Genomic DNA, 17,575 nt, shown 5'->3' with positions numbered 1-17,575 from the left:
ACCTGTTTCTCAAGCTAAATTAGGGTGACTGCGCGATCAACGTAGCTACTGCGAGACTTGGCAAGAGAAGCCTTTGCTGTGAATGGTAAGGAGTTGCGCCCAGCATCAGCAAGAGAAGCCTGACCCCGCCATTTCCACGGCCGACTTCGCAGTTGATCAGTAACGCGTTCGACGCGTAAGCTGCTGAATGACTCGGATGACAGCTGGGTCTTGATAACACGACACAATGCCTCACTCCACGGATATCCCTTCCTTTGCGGCCTCCCAACTCACCCTCCTTGACGCCGAACTCCAAGCTGAGCTCTCGGAAACAAATGCGCTCCTCTCATCCCATACTCCCACCGCCCTGTCCCGTGCCGGCCTCGCCATCTTGAACCTCAATGTCTCGTCTGTACGCACGGGCTTGGGTGGTAAGACTGTAGTTGAGCTGGCTCTAGATCCTGCAGTCGTGGCCAAGGGCGAGAAGCCCGACATACCTGAACATGGCATACGCGTGGGCGACATCGTGGCGGTGCAGGATCAGCCGAGTGGAAGTGCGAAGAAGACGGAGAAGAAAGAGCTTACCAAAAAGGGTGCTGAGGGTGTGGTGTTGAGGGTGAGAAGGGAGAATGTGGAGGTTGTACTGGACAAGGAGGATGCGGATGTGCCCAGTGGAGGGAAGCTGTGGATGTTAGTGGTCTTCATTACTGGGTATAAAACGCTATGTGGACTGATAATTCGGATAGAGTCAAGTTGGCGAACGACGTTACGTATAAGCGGTACGTCTTTGCCCGAAATGCAAACAGTCTCCTGTACCTTGTGCTTATAAAAGTGATAGGATGAACCAGACTATGAGCAGACTGCAAAAATTTGGGGATCAGGACTATACACCTTTCATGCGTGTTCTGTTCGGACAGGCTTCACCTACACCTCTGCCCTCGGATCTCAATGACCCTTCACACCCACTTCACAAACTCGAGTGGAAGGACCAATCTTTGAACGACAGTCAGAAAGAGGCGATTAGGTTTGCCCTATCCTCTCGAGAAATTGCTCTCATCCACGGTCCACCCGGAACCGGGAAGACCCATACCTTGATCGAGCTCATCTTGCAACTTCTCAAGCAGAACCTTCGCCTCCTGGTCTGCGGCCCATCGAACATCTCGGTTGATAACATTGTGGAGCGCCTGGCCTCCCACAAAGTACCCATGGTCCGTCTAGGCCACCCAGCACGCCTTTTGCCCTCGGTCCTGAACCACTCTCTTGATGTGTTGACACGGACTTCCGAGGCCGCTGCCCTCGTTCAAGACGTCCGCACAGAGATGGACGGCAAACAAGCCTCCATTCGTAAGACGCGGAACGCCCGAGAACGACGTCAAATATACACTGAGCTCAAAGAGCTACGGCAGGAATATCGCGAGCGAGAGAAGGGATGCGTCAACAACCTTGTTGGTGGCAGCAAAGTCGTACTGGCCACGTTGCATGGCGCTGGTGGTTTCCATTTAAAAGGGCAGGAATTTGATGTCGTCATTGTTGACGAGGCAAGTCAGGCTTTGGAGGCACAGTGTTGGATTCCGCTGCTGTGGGTCAAGGCGGGAAAGCTTGTGTTGGCCGGAGATCACCTGCAATTACCTCCTACGATCAAGTCTTTGCACTTCAGGGATAAGAAGAAGACCATGAACAATGCACAGGATGCAAAGAAGGGCAAGGATGAGGACGCGAAGAAGACAGATGGAACATTGAGGATCCAAGGCATGACACTCGAGACTACACTGTTTGATCGATTGCTCGCCTTGCATGGGCCAGGCATCAAGCGCATGCTGACGACGCAGTACCGTATGCATGAGACCATCATGCGCTTTCCTGCTGATGAGCTCTACGAGTCAAAGCTAGTCGCCGCAGATTTTGTCAAAGAGCGCCTACTCAAGGATCTTCCCTACGAAGTTCAAGACACCGAGGACACGCGAGAGCCGCTCGTCTTCTGGGACACACAAGGCGGGGATTTCGCAGAGAAAGCGGAAGATGAAGGTGTCACTGGGAAAGGTGGGAAGGGCATGAGGCTGGGGGACAGCAAGTCGAACGAGGGGGAGGCGGCTTTGGTCAAGATGCACGTGGGTAATCTGGTCCAGGCAGGCGTCAAGGCTGAGGACATTGCGGTTGTGACGCCTTACAATGGCCAGGTAGGTTGAAATTTATTTTCGTCATCTGCTGCCCAATTGGGATACGTCATGAATCTTCCCGTCCGCATTGAGATTCATCTAGATGGGGGCCTGCCCATCTGGGAAACATGGTCGGGATGAAGGCAGGATAGCCCAGATAAAGTGGGACATGGTTGCTGATGACATGTAGCTGGCGCTTCTAGCGGGACTGCTAAAAGAAGCATACCCTGGCATCGAACTCGGCTCGGTGGACGGGTTTCAAGGTAGGGAGAAAGAGGCCGTGATTGTCAGCACGGTCCGAAGCAATGCAGAGCATGAAGTTGGATTTCTAGGCGAGAAGAGACGGCTCAATGGTATGTCAGAACGCTGACCGAGCGACCGTACTTGATCGGCCAGAGGCTAATCTTTGAGGGCGTCGCAGTCGCGATGACACGGCCGAAGCGACACCTTTGTGTGATCGGAGACTCTGATACCATCAGCAGGTACGTACCACACAGACGTTTTGTTTTCTTCTTGTCTTTTTGCCTGTCAGCGTTGATTTCCTGGGGGGCATGTCGCACAGAGGACAGCCGTGGCTCGTGATCGGCGCACCCGAGAACGTGGACCCTGGATTCGGCCTTGCGCAGCCGGCCGGAGCGTGATGCGAAACACGCTGTAACACGCCGGCCTGTCACGCTCCCATCCATCCAGGCGGACGCGCCGTTGCACCGCCGCACCAGCCTGCTCGCTGTACCTACACAGTACTCTAGACTCGCAGACTCGGTCAACTGACGTGTGGAATCAGGGGCAGCCAGTTCCTGAAGGCGTGGATGGACTTTCTCGAGGAGCAGGCTGATTTGAGGTACCCAAATCTGGCAGATGTGTACGTGGGCCAAGGGCATGGCTGATGAGGGGGGGTGGAAGGCCTGAGGCTGTAACATGCTACCTAGTAAGCTGCATGGTCGACGGTAGGGGGGGGGGTCTGGAAATTCTGTGTTCACTTGAGTCGAAGATTGGCCTGGGTAGGTAGCATGCTAGGTAGCTAACTGTACCTATGTACCGCCATCTTCGGTAGAACGCTATCGATTGGGAGAGGTTGCAGGTACATGATAGTAGGTGAGCGGCTGAGAGAGAGAGAGAGAGAGAGAGAGAGAGAGAGATGCTGCAGCTGTTATGCAGCCTGCCTTGGCGATGGTGCAGTAGGTAGCTACCTACCTACATGCTGTGTAGTCATTGGTAGCATGGTAATTTCGCGTGAGCAAAGGATCGCAGGAAGCGTTGTTGTCGATGGCGGGGACATTGTCTTGCAACACGGTAGCACGCATGAGGATGGTTCATCTCTGAGCATCGACGGCGGATGCGCCATGATTGATGAAAGGTGGGTGGACGATGATGGTGAGGATGGTGATGGCGTTGGCGCTGGTTGTCATGGTAGTTCGTCTCCGTGTTCGTAAACGCAGCGAACGCCGATGGTGCGAGTCGTGAGCCAATGGTCATGGCGTGACTTGCGGCCAAAGGACTGCTGCTTCCTCATAGCCAGTATACGACTATCGATAGCTTTTCACCGCGTCTGTGCCCGCCACGTCGCAGTGCAGTTCCTCCCCCCCCCCCCCCACTCCTCTGTCAACGAATTCCAGTGCGAACCATACGGTGGTGCCCCATATCTGCAAAACTCTACCATGGCGCTGCTGGCCGGGCGGGGAGACGGTGCAGTAGTCGAGCAGCTCAACAGCGCGTCTACTATGTACGTACTACCCGGTATCGTACTGCCACCTATCCCACTACTCTGTACAGTACTGTTCCATGAGTAGTTGCAGACTCTCACCATGCTCCTCGGCCTAGGTACACCGTCCAGCCTACCGGTACCTACCTTACCAAAGCCCCTTGCCTTTCTCCAGTCATGGTAGCTGCTATCCTTTGCCTACCTACTGTGTACTCTACATAGCCTGTGTAGAGACGCCTTCAGCCACCAAGCAACCCTCTACCTACCTAACCCACCCCACCAACCCCAACCCCAACCCCAACCCCAACCCTACCCCCCCCCCCCCTTCAAACACAACCAGCGCATACTATATGCATTGGGCCCGCGTCCCCCACCCCAATCCATGCGCCAATGGTCCGCGGCCCTCGCTGCAACGGGTAAAGTCTGGTGTTTCAGATGCCTGAGCACGACGGTAGCGAGGGGCGTGCTCACGAATCGATGGCAGGGCCCAGCATCCTCTTTTTCGCAAAGACGTGCAGCAGGTCAGCCAGGTCGTCAGCCAGAGCTCCCCCAGACCCAGACCCAGACCCAGACCCTCCAGGCCGCCTCGTCTTGCCGCTGTCTTTTCCTTTCCCTTTCCTCAAAGTGCGCGCTATCATGCAAATTTATATCAATCCAAGCCCGGCCGCCATGCCCGTCACCTGCATCTCCGTCATGGCTGCTTGATTCGCAGAGTGCGCCATCAATAGCTCCAATTCCACGCCCACCCCCCGCTATCCCAACCCTGGTGGAAACGGTACATGACGCTGCAGCTGGCCTGGCCGTTTGATACTTATTCTCCTTCTGCCCCCCCTTCGTCGTCCTGCCTGCGGCAACGCTTGTTGTTGAAACCCCCCGTCGCTCCTTTGTTGTCGCTATTCCCCTTCTCCCAGCTGCCCTGTTGGTTTCTTTTCCTTTGGCCAACACTTTTTGCCCCAACGCGCCCGTGCATGCATGCATCTTCCCATTCCCGGACTTAGCCTTGGCCGCAATTAGCAGCGGCTATCGATCTCTACCTTCTCTCGGCTCGCATAGTGGTGATGGGAAGCGAGCCCGTTCGGCTCACCAGGTCCTCCCTGTAAACTGGGTGCATGCGCAATCTTGACTGCACCACCAAACCCCGCCTACCAGAGCATTTAAGAGGGCCATACCGAACGCTCACATGCTCCAGCGAGAGGGCTTCGTCGTCGCCGATATGAGCGCACCGACCCCTTTGCAGCGCTCCAGCTGGAAGGCCGAGGCCATCAGAAGAGGCAATCTCAAAATCAGTGGGCCAATGCCTATAACAGAGGATACGCCCTTGAATGAAGAGGAAGAGAAGGAGTTTGCGGAGAAAGGGGGCCTGGAGAGCTCGCGGCAGACGCAGGATGTGCCCGAAGAGCAAGTCCACCGACCCGAGACCCCGCCTCAGCCATCCCAACCTCCTCCAAGTATTCCAGTCCAGGCCTCAGCTTTGCGGTCCAATCCTGTACAGGCGCAGTCACAGTCCCCGCAACCAGAAGAGTCACTTGCTAGCCCACAGACGAGATCTCCTCCTGGGATGCTGCAAGTGGTCGAAAATGTACAGCGCCAAAGCGAGGCACAATCGATTCCATTGATATCGCCATCACCATATCGAGCAACTCCGGACGGCACCACGATTTCTACGCAGAATACGCAGAAAAAGAAGCGTAAAAGCGGGCTAAGAGGTGTCTTTCGGAAAATGTTTGGTCGAAAGAGCCGGGACGAGAACGAAATCGGCGAGGAGGATGTTGTGCACCGTGGCCACAACTACCACCACAGCGTGAGTAGTCTTGTTGTGAAGTATTGTGCTAGACTGACACCAAACAGGATCCAGGACTGCTGCAACGACAATCACCGCCTAGGGAGCAGAAGACGCCAAATGGACAGCGGATATCGGATCTCCCAGTCAAAGATCTGCAACCTTTGCGTCCTCTTGGCCAGCACCTGCCATTTCCCATGAATGTCAACGCGCCGCAGGCAAGCCCACCACATGATTATTTGACTTTTGATTCGCAAAAACTGCACTTCGGCCGTCGTAGAGCTTCGTTGCCTACAGTGCCATGCGCTAGTACGCATCGTCACAGTTTTGACGAATCTCACGGTCGACTACCCACATGGGAGGAGAGGCTGGAGGACGATGACATGACCTCGCCCGGTATTGGCATCGCCTTGTCAAGCCCCGTTCAACCGACTCCGCTCCCACAAAAGCGCAGATCAAGAAGTGCAGATGCGTTGCGCGATATTGTCAGAGACCATGCCTCGTTTGAGGGGGGACGCAATGCTGAAATCAAGCGCTGGCGGGAAAGCTTTGCATCTGGTAGTGTCTACAGCAGACCGCAAACTGCGAAGACGGTGGAGACGGTGCAGAGTGTTCAGATGCAGGAGCCTGAATTTCACCCGGTGGCTTCAATACAACAGCCGGATTTCCAACGCATGGTGCAGACGCAAGAGCCTACTACTGTTCAACGGATGGTGCAGACGCAAGAACCTACCATTCAGGAGCAAAATCCGGAGGCAGCCGTTGAGATGAGTGCAACTCTCTCACATGCTGACGACCCTGAAACACCGGTGGACGAGAGGCGAGAACTGGTATCCGAGAGGGAGGTCCAAGCCCCAGTCTCAGCATTTAACTTTGGCAATCTGCAGCACGAGCAGCACATCATCACCGAGTCTCTCCCTGAAGTACCACCGGAAGCACCGACGCCACCCCTTCGTAGCCAAAACCGCGTTCCCATCGAAGACCGCATCCAGCATCTCGAAAGCGCGTACGAAAACCTCGAAGGTTCCATCCGCCGCATATCAACTCGCAACAACCGCCAGACCATCATTCTTGAGAACGCGCCCAAAAACCTCCGCACACGAGACCGTAGCGCCTCGACACGGTCCATCTCCGCATCTCGCTCCCACTCGCGCTCCCAACCCAGCATCCACCAAGAGCCCATTCACCAACCAAGCATCGATACTCTGAACCCTGGCCCCCCTTCACCTACCCTCGTCCTACCCCCAAGCACACTCCCTCTTCCCGACCAAGCCGGCAAAGACGTCCTTCACACCGTGTACGAAGCACTGCGACACGAGCGTGCAGCACGCAAAGCGCTCGAGGCCCAAATCCGCACTCTGCAACACGATGTTTCGGATCTCCACGCCCTGGTCAACAAACTGATTGTTTCGGCCACGGCCACGAGTCCAAACTACCCCACGCCATCACCCGATACGCTGGTCATCTACAGCACGGAGGACCGGCTCTCGACGCCCCGCGCAGAACGTAAACTCGACTATGCACAGCAGCAACAGCAGCGGCAGGATGAGGAGCGGCAGCGGCAGCGCACGCCGAGTGTATACAGCACGAGTGAGAACGCGAGTGTGAGTACGTATGATGGTAATAGTAGTACAAGAGGGTACGACGACGTTGCTACGCCGGATGTTTGGGCAACGCCCAAGGAGGAGAGGTTCGCGGGCAGTGGGTATTTCACGGGCGATGGGAGGGTAAGGGGGTATGCTTGAATGGCTAACCCCATTCCCCTCCGCCGCCAGGTCGGTTATGGAGTAATGTGTGTTGAAAACCCTACCCTCTTGATGGGGGTTAACAGACCACGGCCGATTTCAGTATGCATGGATACATACACGAACACCCCCACCCCCTCCTCCTCTTCCCTCATACAAAAGATTCAGCAGGACTTGAGAGCTATAGGGCTGGTTTGGAAAACAACAACACGAGGGGCGAAAAGATTTTGTACGATACCCAGCGATGGCGTTCCTTGGGCGCATTCTTTACTTTTTCTTTTCTTTCTCTTTGCTTTTCCATTGTATCTTTTTTTTTCAGGCATCATGTGGCATCATCCAGCGTGTTTAGCGTTTGTGGGAAGGGAGATTTTCACGTGTTATTGTTACACGGCGACGGCGACGGCGGTGAAAGCAGAAACAGCATCAGTCTTGACAGGGAGGTTTCTTCTCTAGTGTGTGTGTGTGTGTGTGTGTATTTTTTTCTTATTAATCTAATGTCAAGTTGGCGGCTTAAATTGAATGATTGACGGGTTTTGTCTGATGTTCTGGACTTTTGGGTCTTGTGTGTGCGTTATCCTTGGGATGAGGCAGGTTCGTTTGTAGTGATGGGGATGGGGAGGATGGTAGGGGTTGCGTGTTTGATATTGGAAACAAGGCGCAAGGTAAGAGGGTAGTAGGACCACCTGTCTCACACTACTTTCATCCTTTCTGTTGTTCATGGCTCAGATGCGGATCGGATTGTGGCATTGACGTCGAAAGAGGCTGAGGGAAGAGTAAGTGCGAGGGCCGATGGGTTTGTCCATTGCCAATTGCTCGTCTTTTTGCTTGTTTATACATTATTTGCTGCGTTTGTTGTTTGGGTTTTCTTCTTCTTCTTCTTCTTCTTCTTCCCCCGGCATTGTTTGGACTTGACAGGCAACTTTGCTATTTATATCATCTATTCCAGTACACAGCTGGAATATTGAGCAGTATCAGTGTGCAGTGGCTTGTCCTATCCGATATCTCAGAGCAGTCACTACAATCCGCGTCGACGACGACGAAGACACAACCAACTTTACCCTGTCTATAAATCGACGATTCGCAAATCTTCAAAATACGTTGACAACGCTCTCCAGGCACCGCAGCGCGAAGCAAAAGAGAGTGATCGGATTGCCGGATCTCTCCGCCAGAGTTTTCCGAGTCTACCATCATTGTCTGCTCACTGGCAGATTGAATTGCAGCCTTGGGCCATCTGCAAAGCAACATGGCAAAGAGTTGACACTTCTAATCGAGGCCGCGCTTCTGGGCGACTATTTGGAGGACACTGCCTTTGGTGATGTCCATCACCGATGCAACGATCCGTTGCGTTGGTATTCTGCGGCCATGGTACCCGTATTTTTCTGTCGTCTTTGGCATGCTCTTGTACGGGATGCTTCCTGATCACGTTCCACTGGAAGCGACTTGTACCCCGATTCCTCGCTTGGACCACTTCGCCATCCGATATTGAGAATCTGGCCGAGTTGTACTGGGCCAGGCATACAGATTTTTCGTCGATGTGCTTGATGCTGTGAGGGGGTGGAATCATGGATACTCGGAATCACCCTTTGTCGAGTGGGATAGGGATTGCGACTACCATTCCCATGGTAAGGGTACGCCTTGCTACAAGACCAGGTCTGACCAATTATTTCGGCACGGTGGGTTAGGAGGGATCATGATAATATGAGTGTGTGGGACCATGCGGTGGAAGAAGACTAAGGATCTTGAAGGTTTGAGTTTAGAGGACTCGATGATACAGACGAACAAGAAGACGGAGATAATCCAAGTTTGGATAGCTCGAGTTCGTACTGAATGAGCGACACATCACGACAGACTCACACGGCAGGTAAAACCGCATAGCTCGTCACACAGAGCGTCTGCATGGTGATCATGGTATCACGATTCACGGTGGAGAAGCGATCTTACGCTATCGACCATCACTTGAAGGAGATTGTACCAAGGTCACATCCTTCAATAATGTGACGAGCAAGACATGTACATTTCGGCCTGTGCAGGTGAAAGACATGGGGTGAGGCGTTGCATCAGGAGCTGCTCCTTCCTCGGGTTGATGAAGGGCACGTCATCTGTTTAGGCTCCATTCTCCTTCACCGCAACAACAAACAATCGCTTCGAGACTCGATTCGTCGAGCTAATGTAGAGCTCCGTCCAGCTCCAGTAAGTTGTATATAAGTAAACGCTACACGCACACAAAACATACCACGCTGGCCTCACTCCAAGCTCACAACAACCTTGAACTCACTCTTCAGGCGTGGGAAATCACAATCGAGAGCATTACTCTTACCTGCCCTGTCGGTTATATCGCGAACAAGGGAGCTCAAACACGATGCCCGCCTATTCAGAATCGAGGATGCTCGAGTAAGGCAGTCACTGTGCTTGCAAGCTGCGACTACAACTGACAAAACCAGCCTAGGGGCTGAAGTCATCACTGTCCAAGTAGAACGAGAACCCGATTACACCAAATTCACAATCCACGAGACTCTGATCCGCAAATCATCGCTCTTTTTTGAAGCTGCCCTTGGTCGCAAATGGCGCGAAGCTGAAGACCGGATTGTAAAGCTACCCACATTGGAAGCTGGAGATTTCCGCGTCTACATCCAGTGGCTGTACACTGGCCGTTTGCACGTCGTGCCCGCTACTGAAGTCGATAGTCTTCTAGACATTGCAACACTCGCGCAGGCCCACCTTCTCGGAGACTACCTACAGGACACGAACTACCAGGACCACGCCATGGACCTCATGATTGAATGGTACCGCAAATCCAGTACCAAGACAGTTCAAGCATTCGCCGACGCGAGGGCAGCCGGCTTATACGAACGCACGGCCGAGCATGGCGGACTTCGCCGCTTCCTCGTCGATGTGATTGTCTGGAGAGTGGGGGACTATTGGCCGGATCCAAATGCTTCGACGCTGTGCGATGGACTGCTACAAGACGTTTTGAATGCGATTCCACATTATCGCGAGGGTTATTTCGAGACGGAGCCTCTTTGGAAGGAGGATACGTGCGTCTACCACTGCCATGAAGACAACGCGTGTTACAAAGCGGCGGATCCAGAGTGAGTTTGTTGAGTGCTCATGACTCGAGCAGTGCTGACTTTGTCAGAATGATTCTTTGGACTTGGTTGCCTGCTAATTAGGCCCAGAATCATTCCAGGCTCGACCTCGATCTTGACTTTTCTAGTTCCCCCTCCGGCTGAGCCATCATGCGTTCTGATAGGGGGCTGGTTTGAAGTTTGATTAGATGAATTGTGGGGACTATATCACAAGTACAGAAAGATACAGAAGCAGTGTTTCTTGAACAAACGTGGTCATGCGGACGCTCGACATTGATGAACTGCAGCACAAAGCTTGATATAATGATGTATCAAAAAATAAGAATGAAATCTCCGATGTATTGGATCAACAAGATCTCCCACCATTCTCGTTGAATAATCATGTTGGCGAAGTCTTTCACGGATTATCTGGGGTTTGTCAAGGGCGAGGAAAACGTCATGAAGCTTTAAATCACTGTTATCATCACTCCCACTCGGCAAACATTCAGATGGAATGGCCTGTATACCTTGTTAACTTCAAAGGTATAAAGTATACTGGGTATTTCTAACTCGGCTGAACATCACGACTGCACTAGTGGGACGGGTAAACGGCCCCTTGCCGTCCTGGTACGGTACTGTCAGATGGTACCTGGTACTGCTGAGCTAGCTCACACCTGGCGTAACAATCTTCACTAACCTTTGAGTTTGATCCAAGACGACGACTTCGATATTTAGGGTTGCTTGTCTGGTGTTTTTCACGGCGGCTGTTGCCGAGGAGGACGTTGCAGAGATTGCCCCTGAGATCATCACAGTGTTAGATGGATACAATTACACTATGAAAATCCCATGCCTTGGATGTCCCTTTCTCTACCCAGACCCTTTAAAAGGTCAGAACGAGCCGTGGCTGGAAAGAGAAGAAGAAAATGCTTTGGTAAACTCCCTGTTCCTTACCTTGACCTTTTAACGCTGTTTCCCTCTACTCTATATAACTAGTCTATAGCTCCTAAACATCACACTTCCCTTCTCTACAACGTAATTTACTATTAACAACATCCCCCACTCTCCCCTCCTCCCCCATCCACCCCCCAAATCCACGCCTCCTTCTCAACCCTCCCATCCCTCCTCAACACCAACTCCCTCAACCACCCCACCAGCACCTCCTTCACTCTCTCCTTCACTCTCTCCTACACTCTCTCCTACACTCTCTCCTACACTCTCTCCTACACCCACGCCCTCCACCCCATCCCAACCTTCCCCCATGCCCTACTCTTCCACCTCATCATCACAGAGCTCCACAGCGACACCCCCCCAACCCATGCTCCTACACGCCCCGCCTCAAAACATGCTGGAAATTGTTTTTCTACAGCGTCCGGTCCTTTCTGCAGCAGACACGCACTGTTCTTACAGCATCGTGCGCGTCTCGCTGGTTCCGCGCGCAGCGTTGCGGCGTGGGATGATGGGGGTTTGGGTGCGCGGGGGGGATGTGTGTGGTTGAGAGGGTGGTGCGGTGACGCGGTGTTTTCGCCGGGTGGAGGCTGTGGTTTCTGTGTATGTGGGGAGGGGTGGGTGGTTGAGAGGGGTTGGGAAGAGTTATTAGAAGGGGTTGTAGAGTTCTTTTTTCGGGGGGGAGGGAAGGGAAGGGGGTTGTTTGGTTGGGGATGTTGGGGAGTCGGGTTGTGTGGGATTGATTAGGGAGGGTTGGCACAACTCAAGTGATGTTGAATTTGCTATTGTATACGAAATCATGATAGACGCTGTTTGGTTTCATACATGTCGTTTCAGTAATATATCCCTATGCCAACCACCAACCGTGTGTATATATATCCCAAAACTAACATCGCCAAGCTCCTTTATTAGCAATCCTCGAAACTTCAGACTAGATATATTACAAACACCCTACTCCCCATCATGCTTGCAGTCCGCCTGCTTAGTTTCCTGCATGAGCAGCTTCATCAGTTCATTGTCGTCGTCACCTCCACCCAGGAAACTACACCCCATCTCACTAAACACGGTACTAGGTGCATCCAGAGCATCGTCTTTACCCTTCTTCTCACCGTACATGATGGTGTGTTCCATCTCCATCTTTTTAGCCAACGCTTCGCGTATCATTGTGCATCCGCGCAGCGCATCGGCGTTGCCTCCGTTCTCCAGACGAAGATGGTGCTCGATATCGTCGAGTTTTTTGAGAATGCGGTCGTGGTGGGAGGCAGATGGTGAGATACCTTGCAGATTGGGGTCGAGGTGGACGGGAGCTGTCTTGGTGGCCATGGCTCCAATCTGTATAATGTGTCTGCTCTTTGCGAGGTCCTCAGGACGCATCAGACGTTTGAAGACGGGAGCCCCGTCTTTTTTGTGACGAGCCGAGGAACTCGTGGCTCCCTGTGCGTGGTGTGATGACCGACTAAAGCTGCGCGAACTGGCGGTGTATCCAGAATCATCAACCTCCATCACGTCATCCAAGGGGGTTCCAATTGGAGTTGAGAACATTCCTCCGATCAGTGGGCTTCCGTGCCGTCCATGTGGTGTTGTCGGCTGTTTCAAAGGGCGACCTCGTGGGCCGAGCCCCTGACTAGCACTGCGACCATGTTGTGCATACGGGCTGCACCTTTTCTTCTCTTCCGGTGTGGTTGATCGAGAACGCGGAGCTTGGAGGCGGACAAATGTCGGATTCGGTATCGTGTTTGCAGCAGCAATGCGATCTGCATCGCCCTGGCTCAGTGACCGACGACGCACGTAGGGTTGTGGTGGCGGAGGGCATGTGGTGGTTGTATTCGAGCGCAGATGAGGGGGCCGACTGTTGTGAAGCGATAGGTGCGTATTTGCAGGGCTGTCGGAGGACTGCTTGACGTCAAGCGGATATGGGTGTGGTGAATTTGGCTCAGGCGTAGGATAGCTCAGGCCTGAATTGCCGAAGCTGTATGTCGACCAGTCTGGCGTTGAAATCGATGAAGGTGTCGACGAGTTGATCTGAGCGAGCGACGCATCATCGAAAGAGAAGTCCAGGTCATTGAACACTTCGCTGTTGTTCGATGAAATGGGGTTTGGCTCTGATCTATTTGAACTGAACAGTTCTTCTAGTTCCGCTCGACTTGGAAGTTGCTGCTGATGTTCGTGGTTGAATGATAGAAAGAAAGGATCAAGAGAAGCATCGTTGCATTGTGTGCTCGGCTGAGACATATCCGCTCGTGACCAGAAGACGTCTATCGAGAATGAGGAAGAGGCGCGTGATGGTTCGATAGCCGGCGGGATCGGGAAGGATGGTTACACAGTGAAGGGAGGATGCGTGATCATCGTCCAGATATAGCTGGGGATTTGCTTTTGAAAGTGGTCGGGGCTGAAACAGATCGACATGGAGGTTTTGGTGGGCGCTGAATGGTGTGGTTGCAAAAGGGTAAAGATACGGGTACCTGCGCAGTCGATGTGTATGGCAAGCAAACTGCAACTGTAAGAGGACCCGTGAACTGTGCGGCTGCTTGATATACGGCCAATCAAGAGATAGAAACCGCACTTACTGCACAAACAGTGTGGAAAGACAATGACTCTATTGTCAAAACAGTTGTGTGTACGTGCCCTGTGAAAGCCCATGCACATGTCTGTTACATATGTGCATATATCCATAGCTGCCAGTATATTGGGAAAGACATTCTGATGGCAGCGCCCTAACGCCGTTGAGACAGTGAGAATCGCCAGGGGATTCACCCAGCAAAAAGACATTGCGTAGATCTCGTTCTCCCTATCTTTCACCAGCCAAAAATATTATCAGTCATATATCATCGCTTCAAAAAAGCACTTCCTCATATCGTACATCTGAGTCATCTCAAGTTTTCGCCCTACTCTTTCTTCGGCCCCTCCCCCTCGCCGTCTCCACCCTTTTTCTTATCCCAATTCCACACTTCCCATATCTGCTCCAAGATCATGTCTGTGTAGCTTTTGCCCTCCTCCAACGCCTTCTTCTCCTCCATCAGCCTCCGCTCCTTCCAACCCTCCGTCTCATTCCCCATCCACAGCTTTTGCAAAATGCCAGTTACGCCCTTGCCTTCTTCCTCTACTTCCGTCCTCTCACCCGCCTTTCTACTCTTCTCCCGTTCCTCCCTCAATATCCTCTGCATCTCTTTCGCCCTTTCCGTTGGCATGGAATCTACCGCCTTTATCGGGTTTAGATTCGAGATCAACCCCCGACCTGTCCGCAGTGTGCACAAGTGATCGGCGGACAGGTAGAAGCCGACTCCCAAGGAAAACGTGTAGAGGTCTAATTTACGAGGCGGCATGATCGCGATTATAGGACACAGGACTAGGCCGCCAATGGCGAGGTTGCGCGTTATGCGTGCATATTGGGCTTGTTGTTCGGCGGCAAGACGTTGCTCGGGGGTGAGGGGTGCCTGGGGTGTCGCCATGATAGGTGTGGACATGCGGTGTTGTAAATTCTATTCAGGTGGTTTTTGGGTGTTTGCGCGACAGTAAATGGTTCTGTGATGGATATGATGGATGTTTGGAATGGGCAATTGTGTCGCCATGTCAAAAGTTCGATGATGCGAAGATCAGAGCTCGGCTAAACCTTCCATGTGGATGCGGAGAAAGCGCGGAGGAGAGCTCTCAATCAGATGTCAACCACATATGGAGTTGGGTTTAAGGAGCTTTAGGGATATCTGTAGCTTTGGCGGACGGTCGGGTAGCTTCAGTCATTCACAGCATATTCGCAAAAAGTCTGGATCGGAATAATTCGCTGTATATGCCTGCATCTACCACACTCATTGCAGCTTGCCTTTGTCTCATTCATCCAACGCCTCTGCGTAAACCAAGGCTAAATACATCTGAATGACAGAATATTAGACTTTCCTTCTTTTGAAGCTCGATCGATCTTGATGCTGTTCATTCGTCCCCGCTGCTGCATGGCCATTATCTTTGCGCTTCCCTGTCTGCTCGAATGCCCCAGTGCTCTTCAGACGCTTTGTTGGCGTTCTTTCATACTCGCTGCCACTGTACCCTCCCCTTGATCCTGCCTCATCGTCTGTCTCTGTAGCGCTTTCAGACCGCGGTTCGTCGAACGCGTTGTACTTTCGTTTCTGTGCCGTCCTTGGTGTCTCCATGAGGCGCCGCAGACGACTTTCGCGCAATCTCCGATTGACTTCCTTTGTGACATCGATGTGTTGGACGACATACTCATCCGCATTTTGCGTGGGTTTGCCCTTTGGTGTGGGACTTTGATCGACAGGGGGAGAGATGGCTGATTTTCGGGTGGTGGAGGGTTGCGAGATTGGGCTAGATCGTGCCGCTTTTGAGCCTTCTATACTGAGTCGTTTTTGCGAGGTTTTTGCCTAGTATCGTGAGTTGTCGCGTTGGCGGATGGTATAGCACGCTACCCGTACCTTTTTCTCGGCCAGACCCTGCCTGTCCAACTCGTCTCGAAAGCGCTTCATGTCGTCATGTAGCCTTCCCGACTTGTTCCGTAGCGATAAGAGATCTGTGGCCAGCCAGTCGGGGGCATTGTGATCTGTGCCTTCAAGAGACTCATTCAGGAACTGTAGCTGCGCGCGTAGGCTCTCAATGTGCCTGTCAAAGTCCTGTATATTGTATGAGAGATTGTATAAGACTAGATGGTATTGTTTCATTACCTCGAGCGACAATCTGGTCATGTTGCCCAGAGGAGCGTTGGTTGGTAGAAAGCGAAATCGTCGTGTTGGGTCCAAATGTCCAAACTGCAACATTGCAGCAAAAGACGAACTCCGTGAAGACAAGGTGACCAGGATGCGCACGCGCTCGTTCGGAACCTTTCCGAATATCGGAAAGTGCCGACCGTATCACGACGTTTCATGTTACACGAGGCAGCGTTGTAAACCTGAAAGCAAGAGACATGCCAATTGTGTGATTCATCCATGCTTGCAAAGTTTACGATCGCGAACAAGCAGAGTATTCTTCAATGCAATACTGCTGTATTCAAAACGATATACAATGACTGTGCGGACGATTTGGCGTCGTGGTTACCGGTACATATTTACCTACCCCTAGATCTTCATGACATAGGTACCGTACGGTAGGTATATCCTTAGAGCTCTCCGACTTTTCTAGGCACCACAATGAATACCGGCCTGGAGAAACTGTCAAAGATACGACGGCATTTAGCTCCCGCATAGTAAAGGGGGTGTAATTGGACCAGGACTGCATAGCCTCTGACCGCATCTCAGATTGATGTGTACCAGACTGTGTCTTCACTGAGGGTGAAGCTGGCAATGGGTTTCAGCCTTCGTCTTCATCGCCAAACGTGAGCTTGACAGCTTTCCCTTTCTTCTTCGGCTTCTTGGCGACTTTGCCATTCATCTGTGAGCTATCTTGATGCTGCGTGGTGTCTGCATCTTGCTCATCGCCAATGATCTTGGCCGCCTTGCGCTTCTTCACACTGCCTCCCACTTGGACAATCTTGTCTTTCGACTTGGCTGGGCCTTCTGCAGAGTCTGGACTTTCCGTCTTAGCAGTGGCATCTTGGTCCTCTTTCGATTCTTTGCCTGATAGGAGCGCCTCGTACTCCTCTTTTGTCAGAGATTGATTTGTATCTTCGAGGACATAGGTGGGCGCATCATCTTCATCATTCTCTTTGGCCTTTTTGTTTCTGGCGATTGGCTGCTCATGGCGGGCAGAGTCTCCGCTTTGCAGCTGACCCCTCAGACGCTGCAGGAAAGCAGGCTGCGAACTGTCTATCCATTATCAGACTCTCTTACTCTCCCATCCAATCACCAAGCAATAGGTACTCCCCTTGACTCACCGAACTGCAGGTCTTTGGCTTTGAAACTCATCTTGCAGCTTGAGGGCCAAGTGTGAAAAGTGCAAGGACACCGGTGTCGACTCCTTATCCGTTTCAACGTGAATACTATGTATATAAGTCTGTCAGGCGTTAGACTGCAGGCCAGAGGAGTACCGATGTAAGTAAGCAGTCTTGACTAGCGGGAGATTGTCGATGCGGTTCCACGGGTACAAACGAAGCGGCCCTTTGAGGCGTCCACCAGGGCTTGGCGTAACATTTTCCGAGGCGCACAGCAGCACGACGCACGTCACCTGTCACTCGCAAGGCTCGGTCTCTATAGTATACCGTGCCGGTATCGCTCGCAAGGAGGATTCGATTCCAAGTTCGAACCTCTCTCTTCCTCTCGGCCGCA

The 17,575-nt window shown here is 52.5% G+C and overlaps 10 protein-coding genes across 10 annotated transcripts; 4 read left to right on the top strand and 6 right to left on the bottom strand.

The window, feature by feature from the left end:
• Window positions 1–226: 226 nt before the first annotated feature.
• On the top strand, window positions 227–2,165 carry IAQ61_007572 (uncharacterized protein; the record flags this gene model as incomplete). The annotated part of the gene is made up of 2 exons (XM_066097640.1): window positions 227–690; window positions 812–2,165. 2 exons carry the CDS (start codon window positions 227–229, stop codon window positions 2,163–2,165), a joined length of 1,818 nt encoding a protein of 605 aa, XP_065952137.1.
• A 317-nt stretch (window positions 2,166–2,482) lies between these two features.
• Window positions 2,483–3,016, bottom strand: IAQ61_007571 (uncharacterized protein; the record flags this gene model as incomplete). Its single annotated transcript, XM_066097639.1, has 1 exon — window positions 2,483–3,016. One exon carries the CDS (start codon window positions 3,014–3,016, stop codon window positions 2,483–2,485), a length of 534 nt encoding a protein of 177 aa, XP_065952136.1.
• A 339-nt stretch (window positions 3,017–3,355) lies between these two features.
• On the top strand, window positions 3,356–3,568 carry IAQ61_007570 (uncharacterized protein; the record flags this gene model as incomplete). The annotated part of the gene is made up of 1 exon (XM_003842245.2): window positions 3,356–3,568. One exon carries the CDS (start codon window positions 3,356–3,358, stop codon window positions 3,566–3,568), a length of 213 nt encoding a protein of 70 aa, XP_003842293.2.
• Window positions 3,569–5,017: 1,449 nt separating this feature from the next.
• Window positions 5,018–7,362, top strand: IAQ61_007569 (uncharacterized protein; the record flags this gene model as incomplete). Its single annotated transcript, XM_003842246.2, has 2 exons — window positions 5,018–5,638; window positions 5,686–7,362. 2 exons carry the CDS (start codon window positions 5,018–5,020, stop codon window positions 7,360–7,362), a joined length of 2,298 nt encoding a protein of 765 aa, XP_003842294.2.
• A 1,322-nt stretch (window positions 7,363–8,684) lies between these two features.
• IAQ61_007568 (uncharacterized protein) lies at window positions 8,685–8,879 on the bottom strand (the record flags this gene model as incomplete). The annotated part of the gene is made up of 1 exon (XM_066097638.1): window positions 8,685–8,879. One exon carries the CDS (start codon window positions 8,877–8,879, stop codon window positions 8,685–8,687), a length of 195 nt encoding a protein of 64 aa, XP_065952135.1.
• An 842-nt stretch (window positions 8,880–9,721) lies between these two features.
• Window positions 9,722–10,532, top strand: IAQ61_007567 (uncharacterized protein; the record flags this gene model as incomplete). Its single annotated transcript, XM_066097637.1, has 3 exons — window positions 9,722–9,753; window positions 9,804–10,451; window positions 10,499–10,532. The coding sequence occupies 3 exons, from the start codon at window positions 9,722–9,724 to the stop codon at window positions 10,530–10,532; spliced, it is 714 nt and encodes a 237-aa protein (XP_065952134.1).
• A 1,791-nt stretch (window positions 10,533–12,323) lies between these two features.
• IAQ61_007566 (uncharacterized protein) lies at window positions 12,324–13,604 on the bottom strand (the record flags this gene model as incomplete). The annotated part of the gene is made up of 1 exon (XM_003842249.2): window positions 12,324–13,604. The coding sequence occupies one exon, from the start codon at window positions 13,602–13,604 to the stop codon at window positions 12,324–12,326; it is 1,281 nt and encodes a 426-aa protein (XP_003842297.2).
• A 653-nt stretch (window positions 13,605–14,257) lies between these two features.
• On the bottom strand, window positions 14,258–14,836 carry IAQ61_007565 (uncharacterized protein; the record flags this gene model as incomplete). Its single annotated transcript, XM_003842250.2, has 1 exon — window positions 14,258–14,836. The coding sequence occupies one exon, from the start codon at window positions 14,834–14,836 to the stop codon at window positions 14,258–14,260; it is 579 nt and encodes a 192-aa protein (XP_003842298.1).
• A 249-nt stretch (window positions 14,837–15,085) lies between these two features.
• IAQ61_007564 (uncharacterized protein) lies at window positions 15,086–16,164 on the bottom strand. Its single transcript, XM_003842251.2, has 3 exons — window positions 16,040–16,164; window positions 15,794–15,988; window positions 15,086–15,742 (listed from the first exon to the last, which is right to left on the bottom strand). The coding sequence occupies exons 1-3, from the start codon at window positions 16,130–16,132 to the stop codon at window positions 15,254–15,256; spliced, it is 777 nt and encodes a 258-aa protein (XP_003842299.2). The 5' UTR covers window positions 16,133–16,164; the 3' UTR covers window positions 15,086–15,253.
• A 497-nt stretch (window positions 16,165–16,661) lies between these two features.
• Window positions 16,662–17,215, bottom strand: IAQ61_007563 (uncharacterized protein; the record flags this gene model as incomplete). The annotated part of the gene is made up of 2 exons (XM_003842252.2): window positions 16,662–17,116; window positions 17,185–17,215. 2 exons carry the CDS (start codon window positions 17,213–17,215, stop codon window positions 16,662–16,664), a joined length of 486 nt encoding a protein of 161 aa, XP_003842300.2.
• Window positions 17,216–17,575: the final 360 nt, after the last annotated feature.

The sequence above is a fragment of the Plenodomus lingam genome (assembly GCF_022343315.1).
Source record: "Plenodomus lingam strain CAN1 chromosome Unknown contig_3, whole genome shotgun sequence".
Lineage (NCBI taxonomy): Eukaryota > Fungi > Ascomycota > Dothideomycetes > Pleosporales > Leptosphaeriaceae > Plenodomus > Plenodomus lingam.
The sequence above is the reverse complement of the archived record's forward strand: the minus strand, read 5'-3'. Positions and strand labels throughout refer to the sequence as shown.

Bases quoted from the DNA above. Each gene is read 5' to 3' on its own strand.
- IAQ61_007564 (XM_003842251.2), bottom strand. From the start codon at position 16,132: ATGTTGCAGTTTGGACATTTGGACCCAACACGACGATTTCGCTTTCTA. The intron at 15,989-16,039 runs GTAATGAAACAA...TACAATATACAG, and splicing joins TGACCAGATTGTCGCTCGAG to GACTTTGACAGGCACATTGA. The intron at 15,743-15,793 runs GTACGGGTAGCG...TCACGATACTAG, and splicing joins AGGGTCTGGCCGAGAAAAAG to GCAAAAACCTCGCAAAAACG.